This window comes from Phoca vitulina, unplaced genomic scaffold, assembly GCF_004348235.1.
Source record: "Phoca vitulina isolate PV1807 unplaced genomic scaffold, GSC_HSeal_1.0 scaffold27, whole genome shotgun sequence".
NCBI classification, from domain to species: domain Eukaryota; kingdom Metazoa; phylum Chordata; class Mammalia; order Carnivora; family Phocidae; genus Phoca; species Phoca vitulina.
In genome coordinates, this window is record NW_022589730.1 from 26,539,874 (window position 1) to 26,554,165 (window position 14,292).

The following is a 14,292-nucleotide window of genomic DNA, read 5'->3' on the forward strand; positions in this document are numbered from 1 at the left end:
GCGACAGTGTTCATATATGAGGCAGTAAGCCCGTGCCTCTACTCCCTGCCTGCTCCCCTGGAAGGCGGCAGAGAATTCCTTCTCAAGTTGGCACAACAATGAGAAGAGTGGTGGGGCTGCCTGCCCCTGGGGGGGGTGGGGGTGGGCGGGTGTGATGCCGCAGCGGTGGGGAGGGGTCTGGTGTTGTCAGCGAAAAGAGAGATAGGCTGTCACGCCCACGCCTTTTCAGGCATTTCTCCCTCCAGCCGCTCTCTACCAACCCCGAGGTTGATTTATCCAAAATGCAAATCTGATCATATTATTCTCCTACTTAAAATCTTGCAATAGTTCCGTGGATAAAATCCCAACTCCTGTGCTCGGGCTCCTGCCCACTCCTCCAGCCTCATCTCTCCAGCCACCCTGAGCCGACTGGGCCACGTGTCCTGCTGCCAGGCTTTGTCCGCATTGCTCCCGCCCCAGTCCTTGACCTGGCTAATCATCCTTCCCCACCACAATTCAGGTCAAAGGCTACCTCGTCTGGACCCCTTCCTTGCCATTCAGCCCCCTACCCACCTCCCCAGCCTGCCACCCCCATTTGGGTTAGAGGCTTACTTGCCCTACTAGAGGGTACTGTCTGTCTTCTTCACTGCCACCTAAATTCCTTTAAGGGCACTGACTAGGACTTAAGATTCTCATTTCCCTGGCATGTCACGTGATATCTACCACATAGTAGACACTCCCACCACAGGCACTGAAAGCCTGGCCTTTGAGAACCTAGGACAGAGCCTAAGTGACACATGCTTTGCTGTGACCATGGTGTTAGGACCGGGAATCTCCTCTGGTGTTTTAGAAATGGATGATCATAGTGGGACACGCATCCCTTTTCTCTTTTCAGGTACCCAGGGAACATTAAACTTTTCTAGGCAGCTGTGCTCCCAGGGCATTCTTTTGAAGTTTTGGCATTACACAGACCACCAACAAAATGTGTCAAGGAGCCTGCACTAGACTGGAAATGAAAAACATCCTCTCAGCTGAATTTTTCAGAGCTCCTCCTCGAAGGGCAGAACCTGATCCCAGGGTTTCTACCCCAGGACTTGGCCTTGAGGGTGAGTAAAGAAGATACCATGTCATCTAAATGTGTCCTGAGTGACCGACCTCATTATAAAGAGTGTAGCTGTTTCTGGCTCCCTGTGGAAGTGTGACATCCCCAAGGGGGAAATGAGCCTTTTCTGCTCTTCGATGCAGTAGCTATTGTGTATTAATACCAAGAAGCCTGTCTCTGCCTTTGGAAACGGACTGGACCCATCAGGGCAGATACAGCAGAGGAATCCCCAGGGGGTGGTGCTAGGACAAAAGGAAGTTGTCTCTCAGGTTGGAGATGCGAAGGCCATAATGTGACTTCATAGCCTTGTTCAGGATTATTTAATAAGTTATTCTGAACACACCCCGTACATTATAAGGGAACTGAACGCGGGGTTTAAATTCTAGTGCTGTTCTATAATAATAACTTATTAAAAACCAGTAGGCTCCAGTGTCTGCAGCTGACTGAGCAGTGGCGAGCCCCAGCTCTCTAGATTCTGAGATTACCACTGGGCATTTCTGCTCAGTGGCTGCAAGACACCTCAGCACAGACAAAGTGTCCCCAAACCAGGAATGAGCCTCTTGGAGCCTGCCTTGTTAACACAAATATAAAGAGGCATAAGAACAGCATGTACTTACCACAAACTCCGTGAACACATGGGTGGAATGTCACTTACATAACCTGGCAGGTTGCAGTTGTGCCGTAATGTTACACACCCCGGCTTTCTTAAACCAGCAGAAATCTCTAAGGTCTTCTTTAAAAAAAGGAGTCTTTCCGTTTTCTACTGGAGACAATGCTCACAGCATGAGCAATGCCCATCAGTTATCAGTAATTTAGCAGATTGTGCCAGTGTTGACATTTGTTCTTGGCTTAATTGTGCGTGCGTGTGTGTTTTAAACAATGATGCAGCTGTCCCCATTGCTGGCAATTAGGGTATAAAAATGGTGTTCACTGAATCTGGCATAGTGATCAGCCATCCATGTGTTTACTCTTTTGTTTGCAAGGCCTTCCGAGTGTTTGCTGCAATTCCACAATCAGAATATAGATTTGGCTTAAAATGGAACCTAGATCCATATATTAATAGCAACAACAGGGACTGCAGACCTCCTTGTTTCAAGATCTTTGGTCTCTTGACTCCACTGCTGAGGCTTGTATCGGGGTGTACGTTAAAGGTACCTCCCAGGGGCGCCTGGGTGGCTCAGTTGGTTAAGCGACTGCCTTCGGCTCAGGTCATGATCCTGGAGTCCCAGGATCAAGTCCCGCATCGGGCTCCCTGCTCAGCAGGGAGTCTGCTTCTCCCTCTCCCGCTCTCCCCTCTTGTGCTCTCTCTCTCAAATAAATAAATAAAATCTTTAAAAAAAAAAAAAAAAAAAAAAGGTACCTCCCAACTTGATACGAAGATGGTCGGATTTAAGACACTGGTAGGATTAGGAGAGCCCTGTCAGCAGAGGTGCACTGGACTATTGCTGGTCATTTGCACGGTATCAAGTGATCCGAACACACCGCACATAGAAGACTACCCCAGAGTTCCAGCTGTGGCCAAAGTCAGCATCGGCCCTCACTGCAGATTCCTGCAGGCCACCTGGCCATCAAGGAGAGTCCGCACCCAGCGTTAAGTAACTCCTTTCTCTGGACTCTTTTGGCTCTTAGCTTGGTGGGTTTTTCGCTTAGGTGGTTAATGTTAGCATCAGCTAGGGTGGGGACCAATTCCCATTAGGTCATGGCAGGTTTGAATCAAATACCTATGAAAAGAATAACCTGGCCCTTTGGAAAACCGTTTGGCAGGAGTCACTAAAGCTGAGCCTTCTGTGACCCAGCAATTTCACTTCTAAATACCGCTACCCACAGACAAGCGTGCATATATTCACCGGAAGACGCACACGGGAAGGCTCGTGGGGGCAGCTCTCCGGGGTCCGCCAACAGTCCAGTGGATAAGTAGGCTGTGCTACAGCCCAGCCATGACATACTATACAGAAATAAGATCGAACAAACTAGAACTGTATCTGTAAACCCTCTGAACCATAGCATGCGCAGTATTCGTTTTCTGGCACTGGGAAACAAATGACCGACCAATTCAGTGGCTGAAAACAACATAGGCTTTTACCAGCTCACCGTGGTGTAGGTCTTAAATCTTGCTTCTCCTCAGAGGGCCTCACAGGCCAGGAGCTCAGGACCCTCTTCCCAGTTCATTCAGGTTGTGGCGGAATTCAGGGTCTTTCTTGTGATTGGAGGACTGAGGTCCCCCATTTCCTTGCGGCCTGCGGGCCAGGAGCCAGTCTCGGCTCTCAGAGGCCGTCAAGAGCTCTTGCCACGTGGACCCCTCTGTCGCCAAAGCCAATAGTGAAGAGCTTCCCTCGAGTCCATCTGTCTCATGCTTCAAAATCTGTCACCAGGAAGAGCTTAGTCCCTTGTAAGGGCTCATGTGATCAGGCCCACTGAGAATAGTCTCCCTTAAAGCCAACTGATTTGGGCCTTAATTACATCACACAATCCCTTTACAGCAGCACCTAGATTGATGGTCGATTGAATAACTGGGAGAAAGTGCGAGTACCAGAGAGGATGAGGAATCTCAGGGGCCATCTTAATTCTTCCTACCATACACAACGACATGGAGGAATCTTCCAGCTGATGGTGAGCGAAAGAAATCAGACATGAAAGAATATATAAGGTATGATTCTGTTTGTATAAAATGCAAGAACGGGAAGCACTGATCTTTGGGGTTAAAAGTCAGAATAATGGTTACTCTTGAGTACATAGTAACTGGAAAGGATCAGGGGAGGGGTCTTGGGTGGGGGGACTGATAATGTTTTTGTTTCTTGATCTGTGTGCTGGTTACATGAGTGTGTTCAGCTTGTGGAAACTCAGCAAGCTGTACATTTTTAGAATAATTTAGATTTCTTATTTTAAAATAGATTCGTTTTGTTTTTCCAAGGCACTATGTGTTCAAAGACAGCTATCAGAGAGGGTACTTGATGGGGGTGGGGAATCAGCAGGAAAAGAAAGGAAATGAGAGTGCTTCACCAGCAGTGATGGGGATGGTACCTCATGACCTCTGCAGGGGAGGGCCAGCGAAGTGAAAAATTAAACTCTATCAACTTGGACTGCTGTGCAGCACCCACCACATAATGTGTGTGGTCCGGTGCAAAGCAAAATGCAGGGCCTCCTAGTTCAAAAATTACTATTATTTTTTTAAAGATTTTATTTTATTTATTTGACACACACAGAGAGGAGAGAGCAAGCCCAAGCAGGGGGCGTGGCAGGCAGGGGAGAAGCAGGCTCCCCGCTGAGCAAGGAGCCCGATGCGGGGCTTGATCCCAGGACCTTGGGATCATGACCTGAGCCAAAGGCAGCCGCTTAACCGACTGAGCCACCCGGGTGCCCCTAGTTCAAAAATTATTAAGAAGTTAAAGACAGCAAGAGTGGAACATTAAGCCAAGGGTGGGGGCGCGGGCGGGGCACTGGTCCCCGACCCATGAAGCCAGCCCTGCCTCTCTGGGCGAAAATGCCACATCTCCCATTCCAAACACTTCTTGCTAGGTGAGTTACTTTGGGCAACTAGAGCTTTGGTCCTTTTGATTGTAAAGTGGGTTAGCTAGAGGCTAGCAGGCGCTAATTCAATTAATATATGCAAGAGCAAGCACTTTTTGATGTGTAAGACACCAAATAAATACAGGATTATAAGAATGGGTCATCTAAATGTTTATGTGTTCTTTCTTTAATTGACCTCATAGATATTTTGGTACATAAACTCTTTACAGATAGCACAGGGTCCACTGCCACCTTGTGCATTAACACGAATTCCAAGCTTATTGGTGAATCCCTAATCATGAGATTTGCCTCCCTGTTCCTTGGTCTTTCCAGCTCACAGAGCGAACTACTAAAGGGTAAGGCCAGAGCACTGGAGTCTGGACGCTTCCTCATCAAAGTCACTTTTTCTTGCTGCGATTAGAGTTTCAGTCTAGTTGGGAGCCGAATCCTTGCCCGGACTCCAGAACCTTCCCAGTGGTTGTGGGGCCCTGGAAAGGGGTGCCCTGAAATCATCCAGCGAGGGCTCCATGGTGAACGCCGCGGGCACGTGACTCTCCAGGCCTCGGGAGACTGCGGTGTCAGGATGACAGGGCTGGCACCTGGCTTTCAGGGCAGGGGATTAGGAAAAGGGGAGCGCATTTAGGGACTTGGATTTCTGAAGAGGCGCGACTTCTGTGTTTATTTTCCCCGGCGTGCCCTCTGAAGCACAAACCTTTCCAGACTTGCTGACTTTACTAAAGCTTTTGGGGACCGTGGTACCGTAAGGCGGCCGGCTGCCTGACCTAAGATTTATGAGCGGCTCCAAGGATGAGACAAGGTCCCAGTGTCTCGGTGACAACAAGGTCTTTGACGAACAGCCGCGGGCTGCAGCTGGGGAGAGGGAGGAGGCCTGTGGTCGGGGTGTAGAGCCTCTGGATTTTCTCCCTGCAGGAGTTGGGTGCCCGGGGCGCAGGCGGGCAGCCCCGCAGGCCATCAGCATGCAGGAGCCGCGCGCGCCGTCCTTGAAGGGTTGCCCGCTGACCTTGCTCTGCTTTCTCCGGAGAAATCTCCCGAGCGCGAGGACGCGGTCACCGCGGTGACTCAGTGCCCTGCGCACCGCAAGCAAACGCTCCCTTCCAGCATGCCCAGCTCCACAGCCGCGGCTTCCCCTTCCTGCCCCCTTTTTTAATTCCACGATTCAAACCCGGCGTTTTCCGCTCCACCCCTCCCCCCCCCCTCCACCGCCCGCCAGTCATTCGCCAGCCCGTCCGGGTGTTTGGTCCCCCCCACCTCCCATCTGCAGAACTGAAGGCCAACCTTCGCGCTGCCTCGCTGCGGGCCCGGGGATCGGACGTGGCCCGCCCGGGGCTGGGCACCGCGCTGGGCGACCGCGATCCGGAGCCCGACCGGAGGGGGGCGGTGCGCCGCGCTCTCCGCTGCTCGGGCGGACGGCGCCCGGGCCCGGCTCCCCATTGGTCGTCACCTCGGCGGGGAGGGGCCGCCCCGGCCCCGGGGCACCTGGAGTCGCCTGTCCGCAGGGAAATCGGCGGCTGCCGGGCACGGGCGCCCAGAGGTAAAGGCGTCCGGAGGGAAGGCCCGGGGCCGCGGCCGAGCTCTCGGCCACCGGCTCTGCCCTGCCCTCCGCCCCGGCGCCGGCCACGCTCGGATGCCCCCTGCGCCCGCCCCGCCAGGCGGAAACTTTGCCCCTCCAAGTCCCCCGCCCGCCTAACAGCGCCGAGAGGCGCCTGGTCGACCGCGCGCCCCGCCGGGGCCCCTAAACCCCGCGCGTGATTGCGGGGGCCCCCCGGTTCCCGGCGCCCGCCGCGCCCCGCCGTGTGCGAGCGGCCGCCAGGATGCGCTACGCGGACCCCTCGGCGAACCGGGATTTGTTGGGGAACCGAACTTTACTCTTCATTTTCATCTGCGCCTTCGCCTTGGTGACCTTGCTGCAACAGATCTTGTACGGCAGAAACTACATCAAGAGGTAAGAAAGTCCGAGCGCGGGTGGGGGTGCACGGAGCTCGCGGGCGAGCCCCCAGGGGGCGGCCGCAGCGTCGGCCCAGGCGTCCCCGGAGTGAGTGACCCCGGGGTCGGCACTTTGGCCGCGAGCAGCGCCGCGTTAGGTTTGGGTCCTGGCGCTCCGAAGCGCATCTCTCCTCCCAGCGGCAGCAGAGAGCCTGCCCTGCGTGGGCCGGAGGGGCCCGACAACTTTGTTCTCTTGTGAAAATGGGGGACGGCTTGGAATTCCGAGCGGCCACGCTGATGACAAATCCATCTGAACGCCCCGAGGGGCCACAGGGGTCAGATCGGTGTCCCCCAAATCTACAGTGCCATGGCCGTTTGGTTGGAGGGGAGGCTCCCGGGAGTGGAGGGCTCAAAACCGGATAGGATTACCCTGTGAGTCCTGAACTCCTGTGGGGGCTCTTGGGGGAAAAGCATCCCCCCCACCCCGGAGCGCCAGGTTTGGTGGGGAGTGATAGTGGGCTGGGACTGCGACAGGGATCGTCAGTTTTCATAAACCAGTAACCACTGGGTGTGTGAAACTCACAACCTGATCCGTCCTGAAACAGATGGTTCTCTCTCAGGCTTACCCAGAAGGTCAGAGCTGCAGCGGGAGTTAACTCTCCCCTCGTTGGGCTCTCTTCCTACCCCTTGCTCCCCCAACCCACCGCCAACTCTGTTGGGAGAAGGAGCGGTAGGAGGTGTCACAGCCCGGGTCCCTGTGTGTGCGAAAATGCCGGCCGTTTTTGTTCTGCTGGCGAGGAGAGACGCTTCAGGGTACTCTGCCCCCTTTCAGAGCTTGGGGATAGCGCTGACCCCAGGATACTCCCACGTCAGAGCCCCTTTTGGAAATAGCCTATCTCTCCTTTTGCCTGGAGGTTTGTTCTTTGCTGCAGTTAGGCTACTTCCCCCCCCCCCCCCCTTCCCAGAGCTGGGGAGTATGAGGCCTCTTGCCTGGGACATTTGTTTTTTAGCCAGCCACGGCCCCTGACCTCCCCAGACAGCATTCTTCCCTGGGGGAGGGCAGCTGATAAGCTTTGCATGGTGCTGGTGGCTTTAAAGGACATTTTCAGTCTCCTGGCTGGCTTGGGTCTGCCTCCCCTTCTAGCTACTGCCGTCCCTCCAAGATAACCCCATGCAAGGACTGCCGGGCCCCTGCTGGCCTCCACCTGCTGCACTTGTTACCTCCTCAGCAGGTGACTCTGGGTTCCTGCACCCTGTTGGCACCTGCTCAGCACTGCTGGGGCTGCTGGGGTCCCTGCTGCCTTGTCAACAGTGGGAAAACATCAGTACCCATGCTCAACGCCAGCTCGTCTACTAACTGCTTGCTCTGGCAAGCCCTCCCTGGTCTTGCGTGGATGTGCGAGCTGCCCAGAATTCAGCGGGCATGCCAGTTGCCTCCCATCCTCCCTCACACACAGATCCTAACTCCCTGAATCTCAGATGCCACCTCTCAGGCCTCACTCCAGGGATGTGGGGTAATCCAGTCAAGCAAGCAGAACTGGCCTATACTTGATCCTGGAAGGATGCTGTGGGGGTCTGTGAAGAGGCAGATGGTGTGGTCTTGGTGTTCAGGAGGCTTGAGATCTCTTTGGGGAAACGGAATAACCGCAGAGGAGATAGTTAAGTAATAAGTGTTAACTTGTCTGAGGAAGGAGGTACCAATGGGCTGGAGTAGTTAGGGAAGACTGCCTGGAGGAGGTAGAACCTGAGTGGGCCCTCGAAGGAAGGGTGAGATTTAGATGCATGTGTGTGCGGGGAACGTGCACATCCAGAACTGAAGAGCGTGCGAGCAAAGGTGCAGAGATGGGGCACCACCTCCTTTCCCCTCTCCCATGCCCGGACTACCCACTCATGCGTTCACCTGTCTTGTTTCGTATACATACAATCATAATGAACTGACTTGATGTGATTATTGGTCTGTGTCCTGTCTAGAAACACCTCACACTTGAGTGTTCCCCAAGCAGAGATCTTGGGACAGCCTCATGAGAATTGCTGATATGCAGATGCTTGGGCTCAGAATTGGACTCTCTGGGGATAGATCCAGTACGTGCTTGTTACCAGATCCCCACATGGTTCCTTACAAGCTCCCCCTGCTGCTCTAGACCCACAGTTCTCAAGAGAGAACAATGTTACCCCCAGGCGATATCTGGAAACATTTTTGGTTGTCACACTGGGAGAGGAGAGTGCTACTGGTGTCTTATGGATAGAGGCCAGGGATGCTGCTGAAGATCCCACAGTGCATCATCTGCTTCCCACAGGAAAGCGTTATCCAGCCCTAAATATCAATAGGGCTGAAGTGGAGAAACCCTGCTCTGGACCGAAAGCTCCGTGAGGCAGGGTTTCACTCTGTTTTGGTACCACCTGCACCCTGAGCACCAAATATGATGCCTGGCACGTAGTAAGCTCTCAATAAATATTGGATAATGAAGAAATGATTAAAAGTGGTATGTGTGTATGTGTATATGTCTGCGTGTGCCCATGTGCGCCCAGGGTAACTGGAAGACACAGTGAAGAAATGGATCCAACTGGTATAAGGGAGAAAGTGGAGAATGGGGACAGATGTAATGTTGGGTGAGTAGCTTCAGTGAGGTGCTTTGTGGGTGGGGAAGGACAGGTTGAACTGGCTTCATTCAGTCATAGGGAGCCGCATGTGGTCTTTGAGCAGGGTAATGATATGATAAAAGCCACCAGGAAGGAAGGTTATTCGGGCTTTGTAAGGAGAGGTTAGCGATGGGGAGAGGCTGGGAGGCTCTTGTTACAGCCTGGTACAAAGTGAGGAGAAGCTGGTGTGGAGGGCAGATCCACTTTGGACCTTGGGGGTTCCTGAAGGCTGTCATTCTTCGTTTCCGTGCTGAGCTGGGCTGATGATGTATTCAGCAAAGCCTCCATTGTTTGCCACCTTACAAAGAGCTCGGAGGCACAAAGGTGACAAGCTATTTCAGTGAGAATTCGGGACAGACTTCACCAGAAGGGAGTGAGGGATGTGAGTTGTTATGTGTTCTTTCCTTGGACCCCTGGTCTCTGCCTGTGCTGTGCTGTGGCCACTTCTGTGGGTGTCCGTTGGAGCGATCGGGACTCTGGGGGCCCATCTTGCAAACACTTCCGGTGCTCAGGAGGGGAGAAGGTGGGCAGTGCAGATGGCTCAGGGGGCATGGTGTCTCCGTGGAGAAAGTGCGCACTCTGTGGACTGGGAAGAGAGCATGAGACAACGCTGTGAAGTTTGCCGTTGATGTTCTTGGCTTCCTCCTATCTGTGCTTTGTTGAACACATACTTAATGAAGATTTGCTATATGCTGAACACCACGCTAAGTGCTGAGGACAGTGGTGTGGCAGGCGGACACCGTCCAGGGTCTCCGGGGAGCTTGCAGCCTATTAGGAAGACAAAAAGGCACGTAATATGTACATAAGCCAAACTGGAGGTGTGAGCAAGGGCTTCCAGAAGTGAGGAGGGAGCCGTAGTGGATTAGGATGGCTTCAAGGTGCATGGAGGCATTTGAAGGGGGTCTTGAAGAAAGGAAAATGATCCGTAGGCCTGGGGGAGGAGGAAGGAAGGGGGATGAAAGCCAGCTTGAATAAGGATAGCAAAGTGCAGGGGAGAGCTAAGTAGTTCTGCATGACTCAAATATCACAGCTGTGTAGCTGGGGGCAAGGTGAGGCAGGCAGGGCCTGGTTATGGAGATTCGAGTAGGAAATGTGTGAGAAGAAGCATGTCTGGAGGGAAGAGGGTAACAAATTTGAGTCTGGATTTGTTAGGACACTCACTGCAAGGAGATCCACATGGAGCTATCCACCAGCTCTTTGGAAATGAGCTCCAGAACTGTGGGTGGAGAAGAGCCAGGCTAGCAATGCAGATTATTTAGTCACCATCAAAATCAGTGTTTTCCCAACTTTTATAATTGTTAGCCACAGTAAGAACTGTGTTATACCCAGGGATCTAGAACACACTCACATACACATCTGAAACAGCCATTTTGTGAAACTATGTTTGGCCTTATTATAAGAAATGTGCTTTAATATTTTCTATTCCACTTCATTTACAAAATAAATTCGGCCTTAAAAAGGAAGGGAAATCTGATACATAACATGGATGAATCTTTTTTTTTTCTCAACATGGATGAATCTTGAAGATATTATGCTAAAATAAACCAGACACAAAATGACAGATATTCTATGGTTCTACTTATATGAGGCACCTGGATTAGTCAATTCATAGGGACAGAAAGTAGAATGGTGGTTGCCAGGGGCTGGAGGTGGGGTGGGAGGTTAGTGTTTAATGGGGACAGAGATTCAGTTCGGGAAGATGAAAAGGTCTTGGAGACGGATGGTGGTGATGGCTGCATAATGGATTGACTACACTTAATGCCACTGAACTGTAGACTTAAAAATAGTTAAAACGGTAAATTTCTGTTATGTATATTTTACCACAATACAAGAGTTGAAAAAATTCTCGGGGTAACCCACCAAGTTGATTTTATAACTTGTTGGTTTGAAACCCTTAGTTAGAAAAACACTGGTCCCCGTGATGAGGTTGGATGAGATCACCCAGGAGAGAGCAGAGTGAGGATGATGAAGGCCGGGGCACAAAGGAGAGCCTTAAGGACTGCCTGCATCTAAGGGTCCAGAGAGGAGAGCTGGCTCTGGAAACTGAGGCTGCAGAGAGGTAGAGGGGAATGTGTGTTAAGGAAACCAAGGCATAATGGTGCCAAGCAGAGAGCGGTCACCTGTGATCAGGTAGGATAAGGCCTACCTGATTTGGATTTGGCTATATGGGCAAGCACAGTTCTGGGGGGGCGGGAGCGATGGGTCAAAAGAAGGATTTTCTAGAATCAGGGGCATGGAATTTGTACCCTCTTCCTTTAAGACCTCCACTGCCCCCAAGCTCCTTTGTTAGTGCTAAAATCATCACATGAACTTGCATCCCTAGAGTGCAGAGGACTAAAAGTACTTACACTTTAACAGAGGGGCAGGGAAAGGGCAGTAGGTTTTTGTTGTTGTTGTTGTTTCTCTGTTAGTTAGAAAGAAAGGTCACTGTAGATTTTGTTTTTACAATCTGGTCTCAACCTGCCTTTTAAACTTAATCTCAGAGAAAGACCAGATAGGCATGGACCTCGCATGTCCTCTTTTTATGTCTTTCAATGACATTTTATAATTCTTCGTAAAGAATTTGAACATTGCTAGGCTTATTTCTAGCCACATAGTTTTTACTGCTATTGTAAAAATTTATTTTTAAAAATTATATTTTCTAAACATTTGTATATATACAAATGTATATACTAAAGTATATATATATATATATATATATATGTATATATATGTAGTAAATACAGTATTTGTATAGCATTTGTAGCTAGTATATAGAAATAAATCTGATTTTCTTGTATATTGATTTTATAACCAGCAACCTGGATAATGTATACGTAATGACAATAATTTGTCTGTAGAGTCTTCTGGGATTTCTACATAGACTTTTTTTTTTTTTCTTTTATCACAACCCTGTACTTTAATTATTTTTCTTGTCTCATTGAGCTGGCTAGGACCTTTGATAATAAGGTTCAATAAAAATGTCATAGTGAATATCCTGGCCTTAATCCTGATTTCTTTTCTTTTTTCTTTTTAAAATAGCTTTATCCAAATACAATTTGCCCATTTAAAGTGTACAGTTAAGTGACTTTTGGTATATTCACACCATTGTGCATCCATCACCACAATCAATTTTAGAACATTTTCATTATCCCGAAGAGAAACTGTACTCCTTAACCATCATCCCCCAGTACTCCCATTTCTCCTAGCTGTAGGGATGCACACATACACTAGTGTATCTTCTGTCTCCATAGGTTTGTCTGGTTCTGGACATTTCATACAAATGGAATCATATGATATGTGGTCCAATATGACTTTCATCTTTCATTAAGTGTGATGTTTTCAAGGTTCATCCATGTTATGGCATGTGTCAGTACTTCCTTCCTTTCTTTTTTTTTTTTTAAGATTTATTTATTTATTTGAGAGAAAGAGAGAGCACCTGAACACGAGTGAGGGGAGGGGCAGAGAATCTCCAGCAGATTCCGTGCTAAGTGTGGAGCCTGACGTGGGGCTCGATCTCAAGACCTTGAGGTCGTGACCTGGGCTGAAATCAAGAGTCGGCTGCTTAACCGACTGAGCCACCCAGGTGCCCCAATACTTCATTTCTTTTTGTTGGTGAATAATATTCCATTTATAAATATACCACATTTTGTCTGTCTGTTCTTCAGTGGTGGAAACTGGGTGGAAACTTGTTTTCACTATTACAAATAATGCTGTGATGAGGATTTGTGTCCAGGTTTCTGTGTGGACATGCATTTTCATTTTTCTTAGGTGTGTACCTGCAAGTGGGATTGCTGGGTCATATGGTAACTCTGCGTTTTACCATTTGAGGAATTGCCACACTCTTTTCCAAAGTGGTTATGCCATTTTATACTCCCTCCAAGCAGTGCATAAGGGTTCCAATTTTTCCATATTTTTTAAAACACTCATTATTATCTGTCCTTTTGGTCATAGCCATCTTGGTGGTTTTGAAGTGGTATTCCATTGTGGGTTTGATTTTGTATTTCTCTGATAACTAATGATGTAGAACATACTTTCATGTGCTTATTGGCCATTTATATGTTTCCTTTGGAGAAATGCCTATTCACGTCCTTTGCCCATTTTTAAATTGGATGATTTGTCTTTCTGTGATTGAGTTGTGAGAGGTCTTTATGGCTTCTAAATATATTGATTTTCAAAACATTTCTCTTATTCTAGGGGTTGTCTTTTTACTTTCTTGATGATATCCTTTGAAAATTTTTAATTTTGATGAATTCTTATTCATATATATATATTGTTGTTGGTTGCTTGTGCTTTAGGTGCTGTATCTATTAAATCATTGCCTATGTACACTGCTCAGTGTCACAAAGATTTACCCCTGTGTTTTCTTCTAAGAGTTTTAGAATTGTAGCTCTTATGTTGAGGTCTTTGCTCCATTTTGAGTTATTTTTTGTGTATTGTATGATTAAACCTGACTTTAAGGAGAATTATAGTACAAGTGTCTGCTTAAATTTTTGTTTTTGCTTTTTTTGTAGATAACCTCTAAGAGATTAAGGCTCCCTTGTGGAGTATGCTAACAAGTTTTGTTTACTTGTCTTACCGTGTTTGGATATTCATTTTATCAGATGCTTTTTCTACCTCTATTGGATGATATGTAGTTTTTTGCCTTTAATCTTTTGATGTGATAAATTACATTAATAGGTGTTAAACTTATAATTTGGGGGATAAACCCAGCTTGTTTATGGTGTATTATTTATTTTCTATGATGGGAGATTTTGTTGGCCGGTATTTTTATTTAAGATATTAAATGCTGTCTCTGTCTGGTCTTAAAACCAGTCTTGTAAAAAGAGTTGGGAATATTCCCTCTTCATTCTGTGGGATGATTTATGCAGGTCTGAGATCATCTATTCTTTGAAAGTTTGGTAGAACTCGCCTGTACAGCAATCCACACCTAATGTTGTCCTTGGGGGAAGACTGTAAGTTGCTAATTCCATTTCCTTCCTGGTTAAGATGATTTCTTCAACCACACAGGAGCAGAGGTTGGGTCTGTCTTGTCCTGCCTTTTGTAGAGCAGACTCTCCTCTATGCTGTGCCCTCCAGCCTTGCTCTCTCCTGCGCTCGGAGGGTGCAGATCTGGGCTGCCTGCGTGTGGCTGGTGCGGG

The 14,292-nt window shown here is 49.1% G+C and overlaps 1 protein-coding gene and 1 long non-coding RNA gene across 4 annotated transcripts in view; both read left to right on the forward strand.

Moving 5' to 3' along the window:
• The first annotated feature begins 626 nt into the window (after nt 1–626).
• LOC116643840 lies at nt 627–5,770 on the forward strand. Its single transcript, XR_004301639.1, has 3 exons — nt 627–1,085; nt 3,562–3,728; nt 4,922–5,770. It is a non-coding gene; the product is annotated as an uncharacterized LOC116643840 (long non-coding RNA).
• Nucleotides 5,771–5,890: 120 nt separating this feature from the next.
• Nucleotides 5,891–14,292, forward strand: part of ST8SIA5 (ST8 alpha-N-acetyl-neuraminide alpha-2,8-sialyltransferase 5) — a 55,607-nt gene continuing 47,205 nt past the window's right edge. For 2 of the 3 annotated variants that reach the window (XM_032422644.1, XM_032422646.1), the window contains exon 1: nt 5,895–6,551. In XM_032422644.1, the coding sequence (XP_032278535.1) occupies nt 6,421–6,551 (131 nt within the window). In that variant the 5' untranslated portion in view covers nt 5,895–6,420. Of the gene's footprint in view, nt 6,552–14,292 lie in introns of all 3 variants that reach the window. The other variant, XM_032422645.1, reaches the window with a different exon arrangement.